This window comes from Chinchilla lanigera, unplaced genomic scaffold (assembly GCF_000276665.1).
Source record: "Chinchilla lanigera isolate Chin_1 unplaced genomic scaffold, ChiLan1.0 scaffold00016, whole genome shotgun sequence".
Taxonomy (NCBI): domain Eukaryota; kingdom Metazoa; phylum Chordata; class Mammalia; order Rodentia; family Chinchillidae; genus Chinchilla; species Chinchilla lanigera.
In genome coordinates this window covers 4,641,764-4,660,301 of record NW_004955417.1, presented here as the reverse complement: position 1 = coordinate 4,660,301, position 18,538 = coordinate 4,641,764, and the positions used below count along the sequence as shown (strand labels likewise).

At 34.3% G+C, this 18,538-nt stretch overlaps 1 protein-coding gene across 1 annotated transcript in view; it reads right to left on the bottom strand.

Moving 5' to 3' along the window:
* Positions 1 to 18,538, bottom strand: part of Cnbd1 (cyclic nucleotide binding domain containing 1) — a 376,001-nt gene that overhangs the window by 123,436 nt on the left and 234,027 nt on the right. The window contains exon 5 of the mRNA XM_005381753.1: positions 5,173 to 5,318. Coding sequence (XP_005381810.1) covers positions 5,173 to 5,318 — 146 coding nt within the window. The remainder of the gene's footprint in view (positions 1 to 5,172; positions 5,319 to 18,538) is intronic.

Below are 18,538 nucleotides of genomic sequence, written 5' to 3'. Positions count from 1 at the left end.
CTACAAGTAAGGCAGAACAGAAAACAAACGTGAAAAACAAAAGTTGAATTCACATAATACAACCCAGTTTAGGCAGAGAAAGAGAAGTAGTTAAAACTTTCATATATTTGAGATTTCTCAGAGAAATAATAGCACCGGTGAGGTATCTGATAGTAAACGACCTATACTGAAAGCAAGATGAGACGTTTGTGTCATGGTTCCTCCCAGCAGGCCAGCAAGTGTTTCTAAAAGGCATAGAAAGAAGCATATCATCAAAGTGAGTACAACACAGAGCTAAAAGGGCTAAAACCAAGCAGGCTGAGAATCAGAAGCACACATTGGAGTTGTGTCACACAGACTATCATAAAAAATTAAAAGGAAAGAACTCTTGTGGGGGAAAAGATGAAAGTGAAATTGTGGAGATAAGCATAAATCCAGTTGTGGGTATGAGGGTAATCTGTGACCCCATTGAGAGCCACAGTTGATTTGGCTGATCTGGCTGGCTAGACAGAGATTCCCTTCCTCCCTCAATGCTCCATGTGTGTCCCTCCTGAATCTGCATGTGTGGTCAAAGAGGACAAACAACTCTGATAGAGGAAGACCATTTCTCAGTCAAGCATACACAGGTAGCTGTGCTCCCCTGCTAGAACCTCCAAACAAGCTCTCAAAAAATAAGTTACGTTGTATGGACATGACTTTGTCAGATGCTGAGTTTTTTGTGGAGATCCATTTCCTAAAAGGACAGGGCCAATTAAATCACCCAGGCTTGGGGTGTTTGGTCACAGGACATTGGTTAAGGTAAACTGAAAACGTACCAAGTTTTAAAACTATTCCTTGCATCCAAGTCAGAGGGGAAAAATGAACAAACTGAAAATCCATCATACACGTAACAGTTTTGAATTTTAATCCATTTCCAGGCTATCAAAATGCCATATGATATTCTGTCAACACGCTGGACAGCCATAGCTTGTTCAGTTCCCAGTAAGCTGCACAACCACAAGAGGAAAGCAGTCAATACTCAGCAGTGTAAGCTCTGCTATTTGGGAAGTTTGTTAGTACTTTTTGTATTGACTATATTTTCATCTTATGATGAGTTTATTGGGTGCAGTGTATTGTAAATTACTTTAAATATAGCTGCATATATATAGATTTTATTAAAACAGAATTTATAATTTTATAATTTCTTGGTGATTGAATTCAATCACTTTAAACCTATTAATTCTTAATTTTAAAATTGAAGTTTCTTCTACAAAACAACACTCAGGATATTTCTTATTGCAGAACTGTTTCTGTTTTTGTATCACACATACTAAAGTCAAGGTCTATAATTATTCCTCCAGTATAAAAGATTTCAGTCCTTTATTTAAACTGTGTTTTTCTAAAGAATTAATTATAAGAATTTACAAAAATATACACAACATTGATCCCTTTCCAGCATTAAAATATACCTGCATGATACTTTAAATGTTAATACTTCAAATTTAAAATTATATGTTTTATTAATTATATATTTTTATTGTAAAAAATTTAATGTCAAAGAAAGCATATGTTCACTTTAAGATCAAAGTACATCTTTCAAGGCCATATATGCCTTTAAGGAAGTCATGGTCTTTACCTTAGAAATAAATTTGTTACTTTTATACAAGAGTATATATGGACGGGGATATAGTTCAGTGGCACAAGTGCCTGCTTGGCAAGGGAAGGTCCTGAGTTTGATTCCTGGTACAAAAAAAAAAAAAGAGTGTATTATTAGAGTTTTGATTAATTTACATATGAAAAAGATGAACACTACATTTTTTCATGAGACTTAATTACTGTATTTTTATACGCTATGTGAAACATAAACCATAACACAAAAATTGTCAATTCAAGTAAAGGAAATGTTAAAAATTCAGTTATACAAAATATTTTCAGCATTAAAATGAAATATAAAATTTTATCAAAATAAGTTAAGGAATCTTTTGTCCATTACCTCACAAAAACAGAGAAAAAAAAGTTTAATTGAAAAACTAGAAGAAAAACAATACTTAAGTTTTCATGGATTCCTAATAAAGTTGACAGAGTAAATGTGATATAAATAGAAAAAAAATTCTTCATTTTATAGAAATCTGTTTGAATAGTAAAGTGAAGCTAAACTATAATGAAATTTTTGTGTGGAGTCCTGTTCCAGGTTAGTTACTAAATTGAGATTTCAAGAAAGTTAATCTTTTTAGTTTTCATGAGGTTGGCAATCTTAAAAAAATCAAGCTACCATATCATAAATTAAGATCCAATGGAAAACCCTTGAGATTATTTGACTTCAGTAAACTATACTCCATTTCTACATATACATATATATGGCATATATAAGTAGTAACTTCAATATTATAAGTAATTTATATTTAGTAATCTTATAGTAAATGCATTATATAAAACAATAAGAATGGTATAGTACAGTGATCACTTAAACCTGAAATATGCTTAATTCACCGCTTCAAAAATCATAATATTGTTTCCTCGTTAACACTATATTGTTTACAAAAACTGAATGTGTAAGAGGCTTTGAGAATAAGTTTGGGAAACTTGTTAAATAATTCATCTCTGAAGAACTAGTGGCCAGGAGGGAGACCAGAAGGTACAAACAGCTGTGTGGAGTTGCACCAGAGAAGGACAAACCTCTGCAACAGATTGAAAGTCAGCAGCTTGGTGATCAGGGCCTACATTAGGGAATACTTTTAATAACAGCAGAGGGAAGGAGACGCATCCATGAATAAAGAAAAGGGGAGACAAAGCAGACACCTAGTCGGGCTTGTTTCTTAAGTTGGACGAACAAAGAGATCTACAAAGGTCAGATATTTAATGAACTGACAGCTTTGACAGTGAAACAGGGGTAGGCAGCTTCCAAACTCAAGAGGATTTTGACACAGGTGAATGTGAACACAGAGATTTCTAAATGTTTTCCAAATCATTGAAGGTATGCCCAACTGAAATGTTGGTTCAAGTGTTTTATTTCATGTAAATAATCACATTAAGGTTGATAGTTTCTTATTGAGATTTCACATTTTAATAGTTAATGAGGAGTTATTATGATGTCATCAGAATAAAATGCTTCCTTCTAATTGTAAATATAGAACTTTCTTCAAACAATATCTAATTACACATCCTGACACATGAATCTACATTCATTGTGGAAAAATTAAACCAACATAAGTATCTGTACAATACTGAATTATTCCTCTCTATTGCCTTTGTTTTAGCTTTTGTTACTAGAACAAAATAACTAAAGAAGCTGATTTCATTAAGAGAAAGGTTTATTTAGGTCACAGTTGGTAGGTTCTTTTTTTTTTTTTTTTTTGGTTTTTCTCTGGTACCGGGAACCGAACTCACAACCTTGCGCTTGCCAGGCAGGCGCTTTGCCGCTGAGCTAAATCCCCAGCCCCCACAGTTGGTAGGTTCAAATGCCAAGATTCAAGAAATGCCATTTCTTTAATCTCTGCTGAGGACAACATGGAGGCACATAACTGCAGTAGGAAGACTAATACCTCAAATAAGAATAAGCAGGACAAAAGATGAACAGAACTGGTTTTGCCCTTCTATAACAATCTATCGCAAGAACCAAAGGGTTGCTCAAGAAGTGCCTCACACCACAGATGATCTAAGAAGCTCCCACCAGGACTCACCTACCATAATTATCACTACCTCCAAACGATGCCACCCTGGGACCTAATCTTCAATCCCAATGGACTTTTGTTGGGGCGGGGTGTCACTCAAACTACGTCCAGACCATAGCACCCTCCAACTGTACTACCCTGCACAAGGAAGTATGTATTTTTGGATCATTTCCTGGGCCCATTCTTATGTACTTAAGAAAATAATGTGTGTGAGTGAATAATATTTATATAATTTTGCAATTGTTCTATTTTTCTTTACTACTTTTCTGTTTCCAAACACTAAATACATATACATACACATATGTAGATAATACATATAGACGATATACATATAGTTATAGATACAGATGTACCATATGCTTTTAAACCACTGTCTAAAAAAAAGATGTATCATAATGTGTGTAGTCAATATTCTACTGAAGAAATTCAGGTTATTCTAAAATTACTCACCATTTTAAACATAATTTTAGATCTTATGAAACAAATTAATTTTTAATTGCTGTCCTCAAGCTAAAGGCAAAGCAATGTGAATAGTTCTTTTATTACTCTAAAGGCAGTTTAATCTTTGGAAAACTCTTTTGATTTATTTTTCACTGCTTGACTCTGATTAAATGGAACTAATTATAAGAGAAAAACATTGGGGGAAAACTCTTAAAATATGTAAATCTTTTCAAAGGGACACGTTCTCCAAACTTCTAGTTAGTTTTTAAATGTCATGATCCTGATGAACCACTTTATATGAGCAGTGGTGACATAATGCACAAAAAATGAGTTTCTCATTAGCTTAAGTGTATTTGAAACTCAGTAACAAGCATGGTTTCTCTGAATGATATTTTTGTATCTTGGAGGTTCTTATCTGTGGAAAATAATAACACTTTCTATCTTTATTTGTTCCTTTGAGGAACAAAAGAAAAATGCCCTGACACGTACAGTGCATATGCTGTATGCTTCCTCATTAAAATATTTAAATATATGAATTTCTATTAATATACTGGCTATATCCTTGGAAAACAGACCAAATACTGAAACTGGGAAACTAAAATGTGTCTAGAGAGTTCTTTTCCAATATCTAGAACAGTACCTTTATTGGACAAATAATCACTTCGATCATTTGCTCTCCTTACAGAAAAAAATCACTGCTGGATATTTACTGTATGTATACACAAGTGATTGTTCTCAGAGTGTGATCCTAAAACTAGTAATATCTGCTCATAGATTATTGAAATGCAATCCAGGCTGCATCCCACATTTACAGAACCAGAACTTCAGGGGTTTAAGTCCACCAATAGGTGTTACGTTGAATAGTCTGAGTAATTTGGATGTCGTGTGCTCAAAGTGGGGACACATCAGTGAATACCTTAAACTTTACATATTAAAACATGAGATATTATTAATCTCACTAAGAATCTCACAAGTGGGATATAGGAGAGTTGTATGTTTTTCAAATGTGAAGTGAAATCATAAACATTATAGTGATAGAAAAATCAACATAGGTACGAGCATTTCCTCTTGCCAGGGGTCCTCTGCTAATGCAGACTTTTACCTATGCTGCCTTTGACCCAGGTTTCAGAAACGATCTTCTTGCTCAGTGTTTTCAGGTGTTCATCATTTAGCTGGGAGGCTAAGTCTGGAACTGTCTTCAGCGTCTTCCACACAATGTTATGTTCATGTGTTGTTCTTTTAACGGGCCTGGAAAAGAAAAAAAGAAAGTTATAATTTCAGAAACCACAGTATAAGTGTAAAGAACCAAAGCAAAAAATCTTTGAATTCTAAGTTTCCAGTTTTGTATTTTCTTTTTACTTAAAATTTGTTTAAAGAGAACTGCAATGATATTCTATTTTGGCTTACTAATCAGTTTTAGATATTTGTTCACATATATGCCAGATAAGCAGAGACGTCCATGACACTAAACTTTCACAAGTTATATAACGCCATTGTCTATTTAAAATGGAAAACTCAGTGCTTTAATTGTACGGTTGTATTTTTTATTAATGGTAATTAAGATTATAACATCCTTTTTAGAAGTAAGTAAAAATATGAATATTATTCTTACTGTTCATGTTTGATTCTTAATAATACTTAAGTATTAAAGTTAAATCAAATGAAGCCATGACTTAACACAGTGTAAATCTTAACTGAAACAATGGATATTCAATTTTAAATAAAATTGCTCATCATAGCATGAGCAATTATTATTTATTTTTATCATTTTATTAATTATTTAATAATCATAACATCATAGTCAGGATATAAAAATCATGTTAATATTAGTTTTCAAGTGATTAACCTAACTGTCACATATGCCATCACTAAATACTAGGCGTTTTTTAAGCAAATTTCTAAAATTTACTGTGAAAAATCAGCTCATCAATATGAAGAAAATTTAGAGTGCTCATATAACATGTGATTTTACCAGTTACATCCCAGTCTTGACATGTCCTATTTGGTAGGTTTGTGCATGTGCTCTTTGTGTGATCATATAAATTGAGTTTTGTTGTGATTTGTAGCAAAAGAAAAAAGAGTTCAAAAAACACTAGTTTATAGTGAGAAACGGTCTTCACAAAATTGGCTCCCTATTTAACATTCTTTAAAAATGCATATTTCAAATGCAGTAATAATTAGTGTCCAAAAAGTTATAAAGTCATAACTAAAACCCATAATACATGTCATTGACTTAACTGCTATTGATTTCCCACCAAAAAATATCATCAGAGGTAACCACAAAATATCATACACTGAAAAAATTGATATATGAATTTTTTTTAGTCATGAGACATTTATCAGATGCTTGTAATCATATGGAAGGCTGATCAAGTTCCCCGAAAAGTTATTAACTCATAAAATGTAGTAAAGAGACAGCATTGTTATATTTCAAAGTTGTAGCAATATATTGTTAGAACATTTGATCAGTTTTCAAGCAGAAATCAAAAGGAAGAGAAAGGATCCATAAATGTTGTGCAGAGTAATAAAAGTCACAGGCTTTTTGACCTCATGCAGCAAGGAAGGTTTTAAAAAGAAGACTTCACTAGTGAGGGTGTATTAAGTCTTCTCAGTTAAATAGAGATGCTTAACCTGAGGGCAAAAGTCTACTGAAAAGTTGTGCCTTTCTTTCCAAGCCTATTGTTTCAGAAGACCTGTTGGCAACCTCCATCAAGAGAGGAAGGCACGGGGAGAAGCAAGGAAATAAACAAAGACTTAAAAGTAATGTCTAGATATAACCTTGGTTTTGGTTAATGGCTTCTAGGAGATACTGGAGACAAATGTATCAGAAAGTTGATATGCTTTTGAAGGATTTATACCATACATGATGGTATAAGTTGCATGTTATAGCTTAATAAAATTTTAACTGATTGAATTTTCAAAGCAATAGAAATTATGTAACATTTTCTATCCTTCAAAGAAAACATAATCTTCCATGTTCTTGTTAAATTTGTCAATTAGAATAAGAAACAAGAGAAAACCCCACATATAGGGAAGCCAAGGGGTATTCTCCCCAATAAATCATACCAGTGATCTAATTTTCTCAAAAGGGAAGGGAACCGGGGATGGAGGGAGAGTGGAAGGAAAGGTGGCACATCCAGTGCTGCTCCTTCAACTCTGGAGGTAGGACAGCGGAGGATGAAAAGAAGACAAGTCAAGATACAACAAGCTAAGCCAGGTGGAGTCTCTCTTCTGATGAGAGAAAAGACTGCAGGGCGACCGCAGTGCATTTATCTTTGCAATCAGCATAGGATGATGTTTACGGAGAGTTTAAGGGGAGGGTAAGATCTAAACAGGAAGAGCATCTAATCTTCAGCAGAACATCATGCCTTGGTAGTTACACAGGGAGCAAGAGGGGAAGTGTCTATATTATCTCAGGGGAAGACCAACTCACTTTGTGTGTCAGCTCCCTGAGTTGTGTACACTTCTCACAGGCCCTGCCAGACTCATGAGAAGTAGTGGCCTTATTCTAGGTACTGAGGTACAACAGAGAGGAACGTACAACAGGATGAAAAAAGAAATTAAGATGTATTGTGTATATATACCAACTTCCTCAGAAAGAATGAGTATTTCAAGTACTGCAAACATACACTTCTACCAATAAGTACTATTACTATTACAAACAACCGTCTCTCACATTTTTGTATTAATCAACCAGAAATACCCATGTTTATCTCTGATGAAGAAGAAGAAATGTCATCTAATATCCTCAACTTTCAGGCACAGTAATGGATGAAAGTTTCAATTGTTTCTTTTGATGAGAGAATGAAATGGTGGTAGCCAACCACAAAGAGATCTACTTATGAAAACATTCTAGCTGTCCATAAACAATTCCTATTTTTAGGCATTAGGCTAGAATACATTTCCAAGGCATCTTTGCAGCCATGTGACTGAGTCCCAGCCAATGGGAACTGAACAGACACAGAAGTAATGCATGAACTATCACATGGTAGATGTTGTAAATATTTATTAAATAGAAGAAGAATGCATACATTCAAATAATTCAAAAAGTTAGACTCCTAAAACTTAAAGACCCAATAAAAATGGGCACTTGAAATGAATAGACACTTCTCAGATGAAGAAGTACAGTGGCCAATAAATGCATGAAAAAGTGTTCAACATTGCTGATCATTTGAGAAATGAAAATTAAAACAGTGAGATCCCATCTCACTACAGAGAGAATAGGTATCATCAAGAACTCAAATAACAATAAATGCTGGACAGGCTACAGGGGAGAAGGGAGCCCTTCTTCGCTGTTGTTGGTAAACTGGTACACTGAAACTGGTACCAGTTGGTAGTAAACTGGTATACTGAAAGTACACCTTGATCTAGTATAATTGCCTTACATGTTCTATATGTACCTTTTGCCTTGTTGGGCTGGCTGTTAAACTATTTTTATGATAAATAATTTTATAAGGACTTATAAATAAATGAATATGATCCTGGAAAAATTGAAAGGGAAAATTCAAAAGGGGAGGTATAGCAGGGAAGGGGAAAGAAAGAATTAAGACATGCTATGTTTATGTACCAGTTCTCTACAATAATGTAATCATTATGTAAATGTATAGTAATAAAAATTGTAAAATTTTTTAAATAAAATAAAAAGAAAAGCTAAGAAGGCAAAAAAGAATGTATATATTCATCTGCTAGGTACAAAAATCACATATGTGTGAGTGTGTATATAGGCATCAACCTATATATATAAAAATATTTGCAAAATATATATTTGCATAACATATGCACATAATAGAAAGATATATATTCATAATGCATGCTTATGGCTCTCTGTATAAATATAAACAAGTGCTAAGATGAAATAAACTTGAAAATTTGATGATGGGGTTTTTACTTGTGACATCCTCAATACTTACAATATTTGGAGTTCATTGAATTTCTTTAATGAGTATAATAATGTTTTATATTAATTCTGGAGGTTTTGTGCTTTCCATTCATCAAATGGTATCTACCAATCTTTTGCTCCTCTTCCCTTGGAATTATCATTATGCTTATCTGGTAAACTTGGTGGTGTTCCGCAGATCTCTGAGGCTCTATTTACATTTTTCATTCATTTTCCTTCTCTTCTCCTTAGTCATAAGCCCTGCTGACCTGGCAGGAATAATACCCTTAATAGTTTTCCTGAATCTTTCTTCTTATTAAAACTATGTAGTGATATTTTTTTCTAAATTTTTCCTACTGGTACTCACTTCTGTAGCACATATACTAAATTTTCCCATCTGTATTTTTCAATTCCAGAATCTGTAGCTAGTTGTCTTTTTTTTTTTTTTTTTTTTTTTTTTTTTTTCTCCGGTACCGGGAACCGAACTCACGACCTTGCGCTTGCCAGGCAGGCGCTTTGCCGCTGAGCTAAATCCCCAGCCCCTAGTTGTCTTATTTTTTGGTTGTTTTTATCTCTTCATGGATATTCTGTGTGTGCCATGACATCATATGACATGTTCCTTTAATTCTGTACTGTTTATATTCTCTGCATTGTGCAACCACCTAACTATGTTCATCCAGCTTAGTAGTCTTCTAATAAATGGTCAGAGATTTTCTTAAATGTCTTGACCCAATGACTCTTCCAACAGAGTAGAAGAAAGGAATATTAAAATAAATAAATTTTAATTGAAAGCCAAAAGTCTTACTCTTCTTACCAATCACTTCTCTTACTAATCACTTCTCTTGAGTAAATGCTGCTCATATTCTTGCAAGCATTTGATTAATTTGTAGAAAACTGAAAAATTTCATTCAGACAAGTTTTCTACTATATCATTACTTGTATGAAGGAAAAACTTTATTGATGTCTTCATGCCACTATTCTGGAAGTTCTGCCTTCTCTAGAGCAATAACCAGTTTTTCCCTAAAGCTCAAAGGTCAACATATATTTCAAGCACATAACAACAGCGGATCAGTGATGCAAAACCATTGGTAGTAGAAAACTGAAAATATTTGATAAAAAACCACTACTGACCCACAGAAAAGATTAAAATAAAAAAATGTCTAAAGGCCTGGAAGTTACATAAAAATTATACCTCATCAGTATTATCATGAATGAATAGACTTGCTAATTACTTGTTTTGACTCAAACCTACAAAATGTTTCCTATAACCAACTTAATCTAGCTCTGGAAATCTTTATTACAGGTAGATTTCTATTTTCCAGCTTCCTTCTACCTGGACAGCCAAGACCCTTCAAATATTTGCAATACCATTTCTGATTTAATCTATCATCCTCCTATTATCATCATCTTTCCTAAGCTTGTGCTGCTCCATTTTGACACTGATTTTAAGGATTTCCCAGGCTACACTCTAACAAATGGGCACCATGTCAGTTTTGAAATTCACCCCAAGCCTATGCATTCCAATGTCCATTCCTATGTTTAGCATCTTCAAGATGATATATCAAGATATTCAGATCTGAAATCTTGGCCCTTTCTTTTTATATACTCAGTCCTCACTTTATTCAGTTTCTGCCTTTCTCTTATTGCAAAATGTCTTTTTCACACAACATATTCATCTTTCCTTGCACTACTTCCTGACATAGTCTTAATACAGAATAACATCAATAAAAAAAGTTAACAAAAATTCATATATTGAAAAATGTTTCAAATCTGTAATTCTCAAACATCTTAGTAACAGTCATTTCTTTAATAAAGTAATTACAAGTATTATCATTATCATGAATCATCAAACTATATGAAATATTGTTAGAAACATCATTCCCTTCATGGTATCATTAATGTACCTTTTCAACTGTTTCTATTCCCATTGTTAATGGTAAAAAGCAAAATATTAGTGTATTGCAACCATTTCTGAAAATTCAGTATGAAAATATATTTGGGGACTTTTATTCCTAAACCATTCCCTCCCAATGATTGTCTGAAGTACAGAAGCTTAATGAAAGCCATAACAAGTAGGTTTCTCATCATGAGTATCTATGAAGGATAGCATTTAATGAACCTTAACTACCCTGCTTAGCCTTTGGCATTTATGCTGGCATCCTCTGAATTCTTCACTGTTCCTCACTGTAGGTATCCTTGATTTGGGTTTTGTAAAGCTTTTAAAAATCTGTTGACTTTTCACTCAAAGATAATTTTTCATGCTCCTTGCTGATACGAAGAAAATGTAACTGCTTCAGTGAGCATCTTTTAAGACAGGGAAAAATTGATTAGGGCTCTCTTAAGGCTTTCACACTCCTAATACTAATTTACTTACATTTGTTCAGATGGGCAAAGAAAATAGAGCTTCTGAGTTTTTCTGCACCTGATCAAATCTTTCTAACAACCTGCAATCTACTAGATTGAACAGGAAAACAAAAGCAAAATATCCTTGCGCTTGTTTCTTAACAGTATCACGTGTTTTCTGATATAAACTGTGTTCAATCGAAATGTCGAGGATACACAACATTTAGCTTCCTATACTAGCTGCTTTGCTTTGTATGGCTTTTAGAAATATTCCACTCAAAATTCTCCCTGACAGTGGTTCAAGCCTGTAAGGGGATTGACTGTGTCCTTCTGGTATGGATAGAAGTGCAGTTGGTCTGTATGTGCTGAAAATTTTGTTCAAGAAATATAAACAATTCATATCAAAGCACAGATACACAAAGCTATTAAGCCAAGGTAAGATGTTTTCCAATAAAACAATAGTAAATCAAAACGCTCAGGTACAAGGATGGTGACAAAGTGGTGATGTAATAAGAAATACTTAAACTGGACAAAACAGGTCATTTTCTTCAAGGACACATAGCTAATAACAATAAAAAGAAATTCAAACTCTAAAACACGAGTGAGTGAAAAGCAAATGATCTTTCTAATAGTGTGACATGTCTAGACATGTACACACACACACACACACACACACACACACACACAACCTAAATTGAAGTAGAATTATCTCAGACCCTTAGGATAAACTAGTGAAATAGATGAAAAACCATACAATTTTCTCATCTGAAAGAGAGTCAAAATTTTACATATACATATATATAGCTATATATATGCACATGATAGCATTAGTCAAAATATTAAAAATTAAAAGTAGATATTCATTAATAAATTGCTACATTGTTAAACTTTCTTAGAGATATTATTTAGCTTATTACATATGCTAGCCACATAATGCAGAATTCAAAGGAGAAACAGAAACCTACAATATTGGTGTCATGTAACAGTATTAGGTATAAAGGTACATAAATACAAATATATCAGAAATACTTATCCTAGGCGCAAGATTCTTAATGATCTGTTTTTACTTTTGAAAATGCCAGAATTAAAACATTCACTTCAGACTTTCATTTTTATGAAATTTAACTTAATGATTTAGAAATCACTGTCTTCTTAAAAATTGCTTCTTTTAACTACTTGTTTTAAAGTGTCAGTTTACCTTGTCAGTCACTTTTTCATTTCATTTCCTTTTCCTACAGGAAAAGAAAACTATACTCCAGGTTATACCTGAAATAATAATAATCATTTGTTTTTTTATCCACTAAACTAGGATTCCCCAATCCCAGGGCCACTGGGCCGTACAACACGAGGTGAGCAGCAGAATAGTGAGCAAAGAAAGCTCCATCTGTGCTTGCATTCCCTTCCCATCACTCATGTTATGACCTTAGCTCTGCTTCCTGTCAGCTTAGTGGCAGCATTATGTTCTCATAGGACCACAAACCCCACTGTGAACTGTACAGGCGAGGGAGCTAGGTTGTATGCTCACACTCCTTATGAGAATCTATTGACTGATGCTATGAGGTGGAGCTGAGGTGGTGAGGTAGTGCTGAGGCATGGCTGAAAATACAGATTAACATTAGCACAGAAGGTTGACTGCATGGGGACCAGAATATATCAATTGTTTGCAGACTCATATCAAAGCTCTTTGAGTGAGTGGCGAGTAACAGTTAAGCCACATCTGGCAGCAGGCTTTAAGTCAGAACCTGACACTTACTTTAGTTCCATGCGGCCCACTGGGTATTGTACTTACCACTCTCATCTGCACCTCTTTTCTGCACTGTGCACATGTCTCGGTCACAGTTTTGATAAGCCTGCAAGCTACCTCTAGCCAAAATAAGTAAATTAGAACCATCACTAGACAACATCTTTGAAAGTGGAGAAAAACCCAGTGTTAAGAGGGAGAACCCTAAGACTGCCACCAGAAAGCGAGCTGCAATTAAAAGAAAATCCAGAGTCCTACTTAAATTCTGGTTTCATTGAAACAGATGTTTTACATTCTCTAAGCCCACATTCTGTACATGGCAACTGGTGAGCCACTGAAGCTGCACCACCCTCAAAACTGTTTTGCCCCTTGAAAACCTCATATCCTGCAATAAAGACCGGCCTTTAGAATTTAAAAAAAAAAATGTGAATAGCAAGAACAGAGACAATTATTAAAAGCCAGCACATCATTAAATGCATCTGCACGGAAAGCATCATTCTTAGCGGCTAACTGCATTGCTAAAGCTAAGAATCCCTTTACTCTTGGTGAAGAATGGATTCTCAGTCTGCGAAGGAAATTTGCTGTGAACTTTTAGTGGGAGGCTACAGTTCAAAAGGTAGCACGTATTTCTTTGTAAGAAACCAACATACTTCCAGAGATTGATGAAATAACAGAGGATACTGAAGCATAACTTTTAGGGAGGCTTAATGAGTCACTGTGGTATGTAATCCAGGTTGATGAATCTACTGGTGCTGACAACATGGCAGCAGTGATTGTCTTTGTGCAATGTATTTTTCAGCAGGATGCGCATGAGGATGTTATGTGCACTTTTGTTGCCCACTAACATCACAGTTACAGAATTATTCAAGTTTTTGAATAATTACTTACCAGAAAGTTTGAATTAGTCATTTTGTGTCAGTACATGCACAGATAGAATTCCTTCCATGACTGGACAACTTTCTGGCTTTGCAATTAGGTGCAAAGTAATACAGAAATGCGAACTAGCCAAAATATATCACCTGAATTTAACAGCACTTTGTAGGATGTGAGTAAAACTATTCGAGTATATGCTTTTCACTCATATCTGTTTGCACAGCTCTGTGCGGAGGACACAAATCTATTATACACAGGAATGAGGTGGCTTTCTGAAAGTAGTTACAAGACCTGCTGCACAAATTTCCTATAGAAAAGAACCGTTACAGACACCACAGTTCAGTGACATAAAATAGGCTGCAAAACTTGCTTAATTGTGTGAGATGTTCAGTCTGCTCAGTGAACTCAGTCTGTCACATCAGGAGAGAAAAACAATTGTGTTCATGTTATCAGATACAGTGGCTGCATTCAAAGCCAAACTGGTATTATGAGGACAGTGAGTGAACCCTGGAATTTCTGATATTTCAAGCATCAGCAGAGATTTTGAGTTTGAGCCAGACACTTCTTTCTCCCAGCTGGTGTATGATGACCTATGTCAGCTTTCAGAAGACTTTGAACATTACTTCCCAATCACAGAATATCCCCAAAGTGGGAAAGAAAGGTTTCAAGACCCATATGTGAATAAGCAAGATAAATTTGTTTTGTCCCTGCTGGAAGAAAATCGGTATTTAAGATCACAAATGATGGTGACTTTAACAGTATGTCTAAGACAACTTTCAATCTCCATATGTTCTAGAGTCAAGTCAAATTGAAATATCCTAAGATTGTCACAAAAGAAACAAAAAGCTTTTTCCAATTTCTACCATGATATCATCATGGGGCAGGGTTTTAAGCAGTGACAACAACAAAAGTGAGATTACAGAGTAGACTGGACATAAGCAACATATTCTAGGTGCCACTGTCCCCCACCACACCCAGATGGGAGTAGCTAGTTGCAGGAAGACAAGTTCAGGAATTCTGCATTATGGTGTCATATAATTACTTTTTTCATTATATTGCAATATAAAATATAAATAAAGGATATGAAAGTAAGTGTAATGTGATTGAAACATCCCAAAACAACAATCTTGTGCAATTTGAGAAAATATTACCTTTCACAAAATTTTTCCCTAGTGCTACAAAGTTGTGATCTTCTGTACTAAAATATCACTCTAAATTACTGGACATAGTTTGCCAAAAGTGTTACACATTCTCAGATTTTTATTTGTACTTAATTTAAGACACTTAAGCTGTTGTTTTTTTTTTGAAGGTATATGTTATGAGGTACTGGAAATTTTATTAAGAAACATTATTTTTTGTAGACACGGGAAAAATATAAATAAAAAGAAGTAATTTGATTGCAAGAAAGACTTCATTCATGGAAAGTTGCCAGAGGCCTGTGAAGTTCTCTAGAAATAAACTTCAGAAATGTCAGTTATTTTTATTTCTCAATAATTTGTAAATGCCAAAAAAATATCTCTAGGTCTGTCATAAATCAAGTTTTAATTGCAAAGAAAGGTATTTTGGTATAAAGCTGATTCTTATATCTAAAGAGCTGTCAAATTAAAGACTAAGTTTATTCTATCTAACAATTGTGAGTAGATGTTATAAAGAGGTCATTTTTTATAATCAAACTAATACAACATGTTTGAGGGATATATATTATATACATGTATATATATAAATATATATATTTATATATGTATGTATATAAAACTCAATAGTGAGCTTGCTGTGCAAGTCTTCCTGCTATTTGACCTTATACTTTCTTCTCACATTGATCAAAAGTAAACAAATAAGTAACATCACATGATGGCTATCTCTCTTATATGCTGATCAATTTAATAATCCTCTAGAGTTCCTGAGACTGTGGGAGCAGTTTATATTTTTTCCAGTTAATTCTTGTTACTATCTTATTTTCCCTGAATGCTTAATTCCTGATCTAGAAGCAGAATTTGCTGAGGTCAGTGTATTTTCTTCTTTTAAATAAACTGAAAATTGTCCTACATGTAAAATTAAGTTCTGAAAGCAGGAAGATTACTACTCACTTTCCATTTTAATACCTCACTAATGCTATCATTTTATTCTTTTGAGACAAAGGTTGGATAAGTGCGGTAGCATTTAAACACATGTGTACACACACAGCCACAGAGCTCTTTGCTCACCCTCAGTCTTACAGAGGTGCAGTATACAATTGTAGGATAAGTCAGTTTCTACACTGCATCTCTTTTCCTAGTCCACATACTACCTGGAAGAACATGAGGAATCCATAGGGCTGATATAAACTTCTGGGAAATTCAAGGTTTTTCTTAACAGGGCATATTGCATAATTTAGTTGGTTGCTTACTACATTTTATTACATGTTATGCAATTATAAACAACCACTTTCTATTTCTAGCTCATCCTTTTAAAATGGAAAAGCTGAAGCTTGAATGTCAGGTAACTTGCCTGTTGCCATATGGGTAATAATCTGTGGACCAAAATTTTATACCAAGAATTGCCCCTCCAGAGCCTAGGCTCCCCGCCTCTGAGCCACATCACTGAATGAAATTTTCATGACTGTTATTTTCAGTTCTTCTAAATTACTGGAGCTCACTGAGTTAGGATAGGTTGTGGTCCAACTTTTGTTGGGTCTGACCCTTATGTGATAAATTATAAAGAATCATGTGGTTTCTCTCATATAAGAAATTCAAAGTGTAAATAAAGTAAATAGCAAAATAAAAGACAGATTAAGTAGAAGCAGAGATATAGGTCTACTGCAATGCAAGCGGACCAAGTAAAGAAGGGATGAGGGAGGGAAGGGTGAGAGGCGAAAAGGACACAAAAATGAATAAAGATGTGTGATGTGCCTGTACCGTGCAACCATAGTGAAAGCAGTCATTATGTCTCATAGACATGTACTACTAAAATATTTTAGAAGAACAAACATTTATAAATTAAATAATTGGTAAAATATAAATATTTATTTGGAAATAGAATAAAGCATAACAAATTACAAAAATTTAACAGCTGGAAAATTTTAAATCCTCAGGAAATTCAGAAAAATATTATCATACTTTTATTAATTAATCACCTATGTACCTCCACTATACTTTTATTTTTCTTGCTTTTGGTTGCCTTTGTTATATAGTTTATCTTCTCCATAGTTTCACAACTAATTATTCATAATGTCACATAAATTCTTACAATTGTCAAATTTAGAAAAATTCTACCTGCATTTCTTTCATATAAGGTTGGAAAGCTTTTGCAGGTTCTCTGTCCATATATTTCCAGCCTGTGTCACTCCTGGGCACCTACATTCCTACTGTCAGGTTGCCATCGGCTCTCTGCTTTTCTGTCAAGATGCAGTTGGCTCCTCAGCCTGCAGTAGGGTTATTTCTGATAGACATTCTTAGGCTAGCACAACCAGCAGTAAGTGCATTACAGCAAAATTATATCAGAACCAAAAATTATATCACTCTAAATACAAATGGAATGTCTGCCTAACTCAACTTTCTCTAAATTGGATCCCCGAAGTGCCTGAGGCCATTCCAACATAGGTGCCACTAAAATTAAGTGTGATAAAAGGAAGTTGACAAGCAAAGGAAGAACATAAAATTATGGCCAAAATATGTTACTCTTCTAGGTTTTACAGAAACTGATGTGCATGTAAAAATGTTTTGAGGGCCTCTCCAAGAATCTTTGAAGGGACCCATGCAAGTTGAATGACAGGCTTAAAAGCTTAAGGTTCATTATCTTCAGAATAAATCTACCTCTGATTTAAGATCTAGCTATTAACCAAAAGAAATAATAAGAAAATATGAGGGATAATCAGGCTGGATTAAAACCTCAAGACTTTGAATTGGAGTGAAAAAGGATAGGAAAAAAAAAACATGAAGCAAAAACCAAGAAAGTGACATAGAATTGTGAGCCCAAATGGGAGGGCACAGAGGAACTGACTCCAACTTAGTGTTGAAAGAAATGGTAGAAATGAAAGCATAGGTCATCAGCTGGGACAGAAGAGCAAAGAGTCTGTTACGTTCCTTTATATAAATTCCTAGACCATGTATTCTACTTGCACAACACCACAAGATCCTCACGGATCCAGACTACTTGTCATTTCATGATGCAATGGTGAGGGATACATGAACATTTTCAGAAATTTCAAAGCTAAAATCTCTAGGCTGTATCAAGAATATAACATTTAAGGATTGGGGCTGGGGATTTAGCTCAGCGGCAAAAGCGCCTGCCTGGCAAGCGCAAGGTCGTGAGTTCGGTTCCTGGTACCGGAGAAAAACAAAAAAACAAAAAAAAACAAAAACAAAAAACAACAACAAAAAAAAAAACATTTAAGGAAATCTTCTATGAGACACAGATTAGTAGGACAGAAAAATCCTGGGGCTGGGGATTTAGCTCAGTGGCACATAGCCTGCCTGGCAAGCACGAGGTCATGAGTTCAATTCCTGGTACTGGAAAAAAAAACAAAAAAAAACAAAATTCCAACTAAAATGTTCATTTTAAAGGATGAATACACAAATTTTCTTGTACTTGCTTATATTCTTATAAGCAGCATTTATGGCAGTTATAAAATTTTTAAAACTGTTAAAACATTATTAT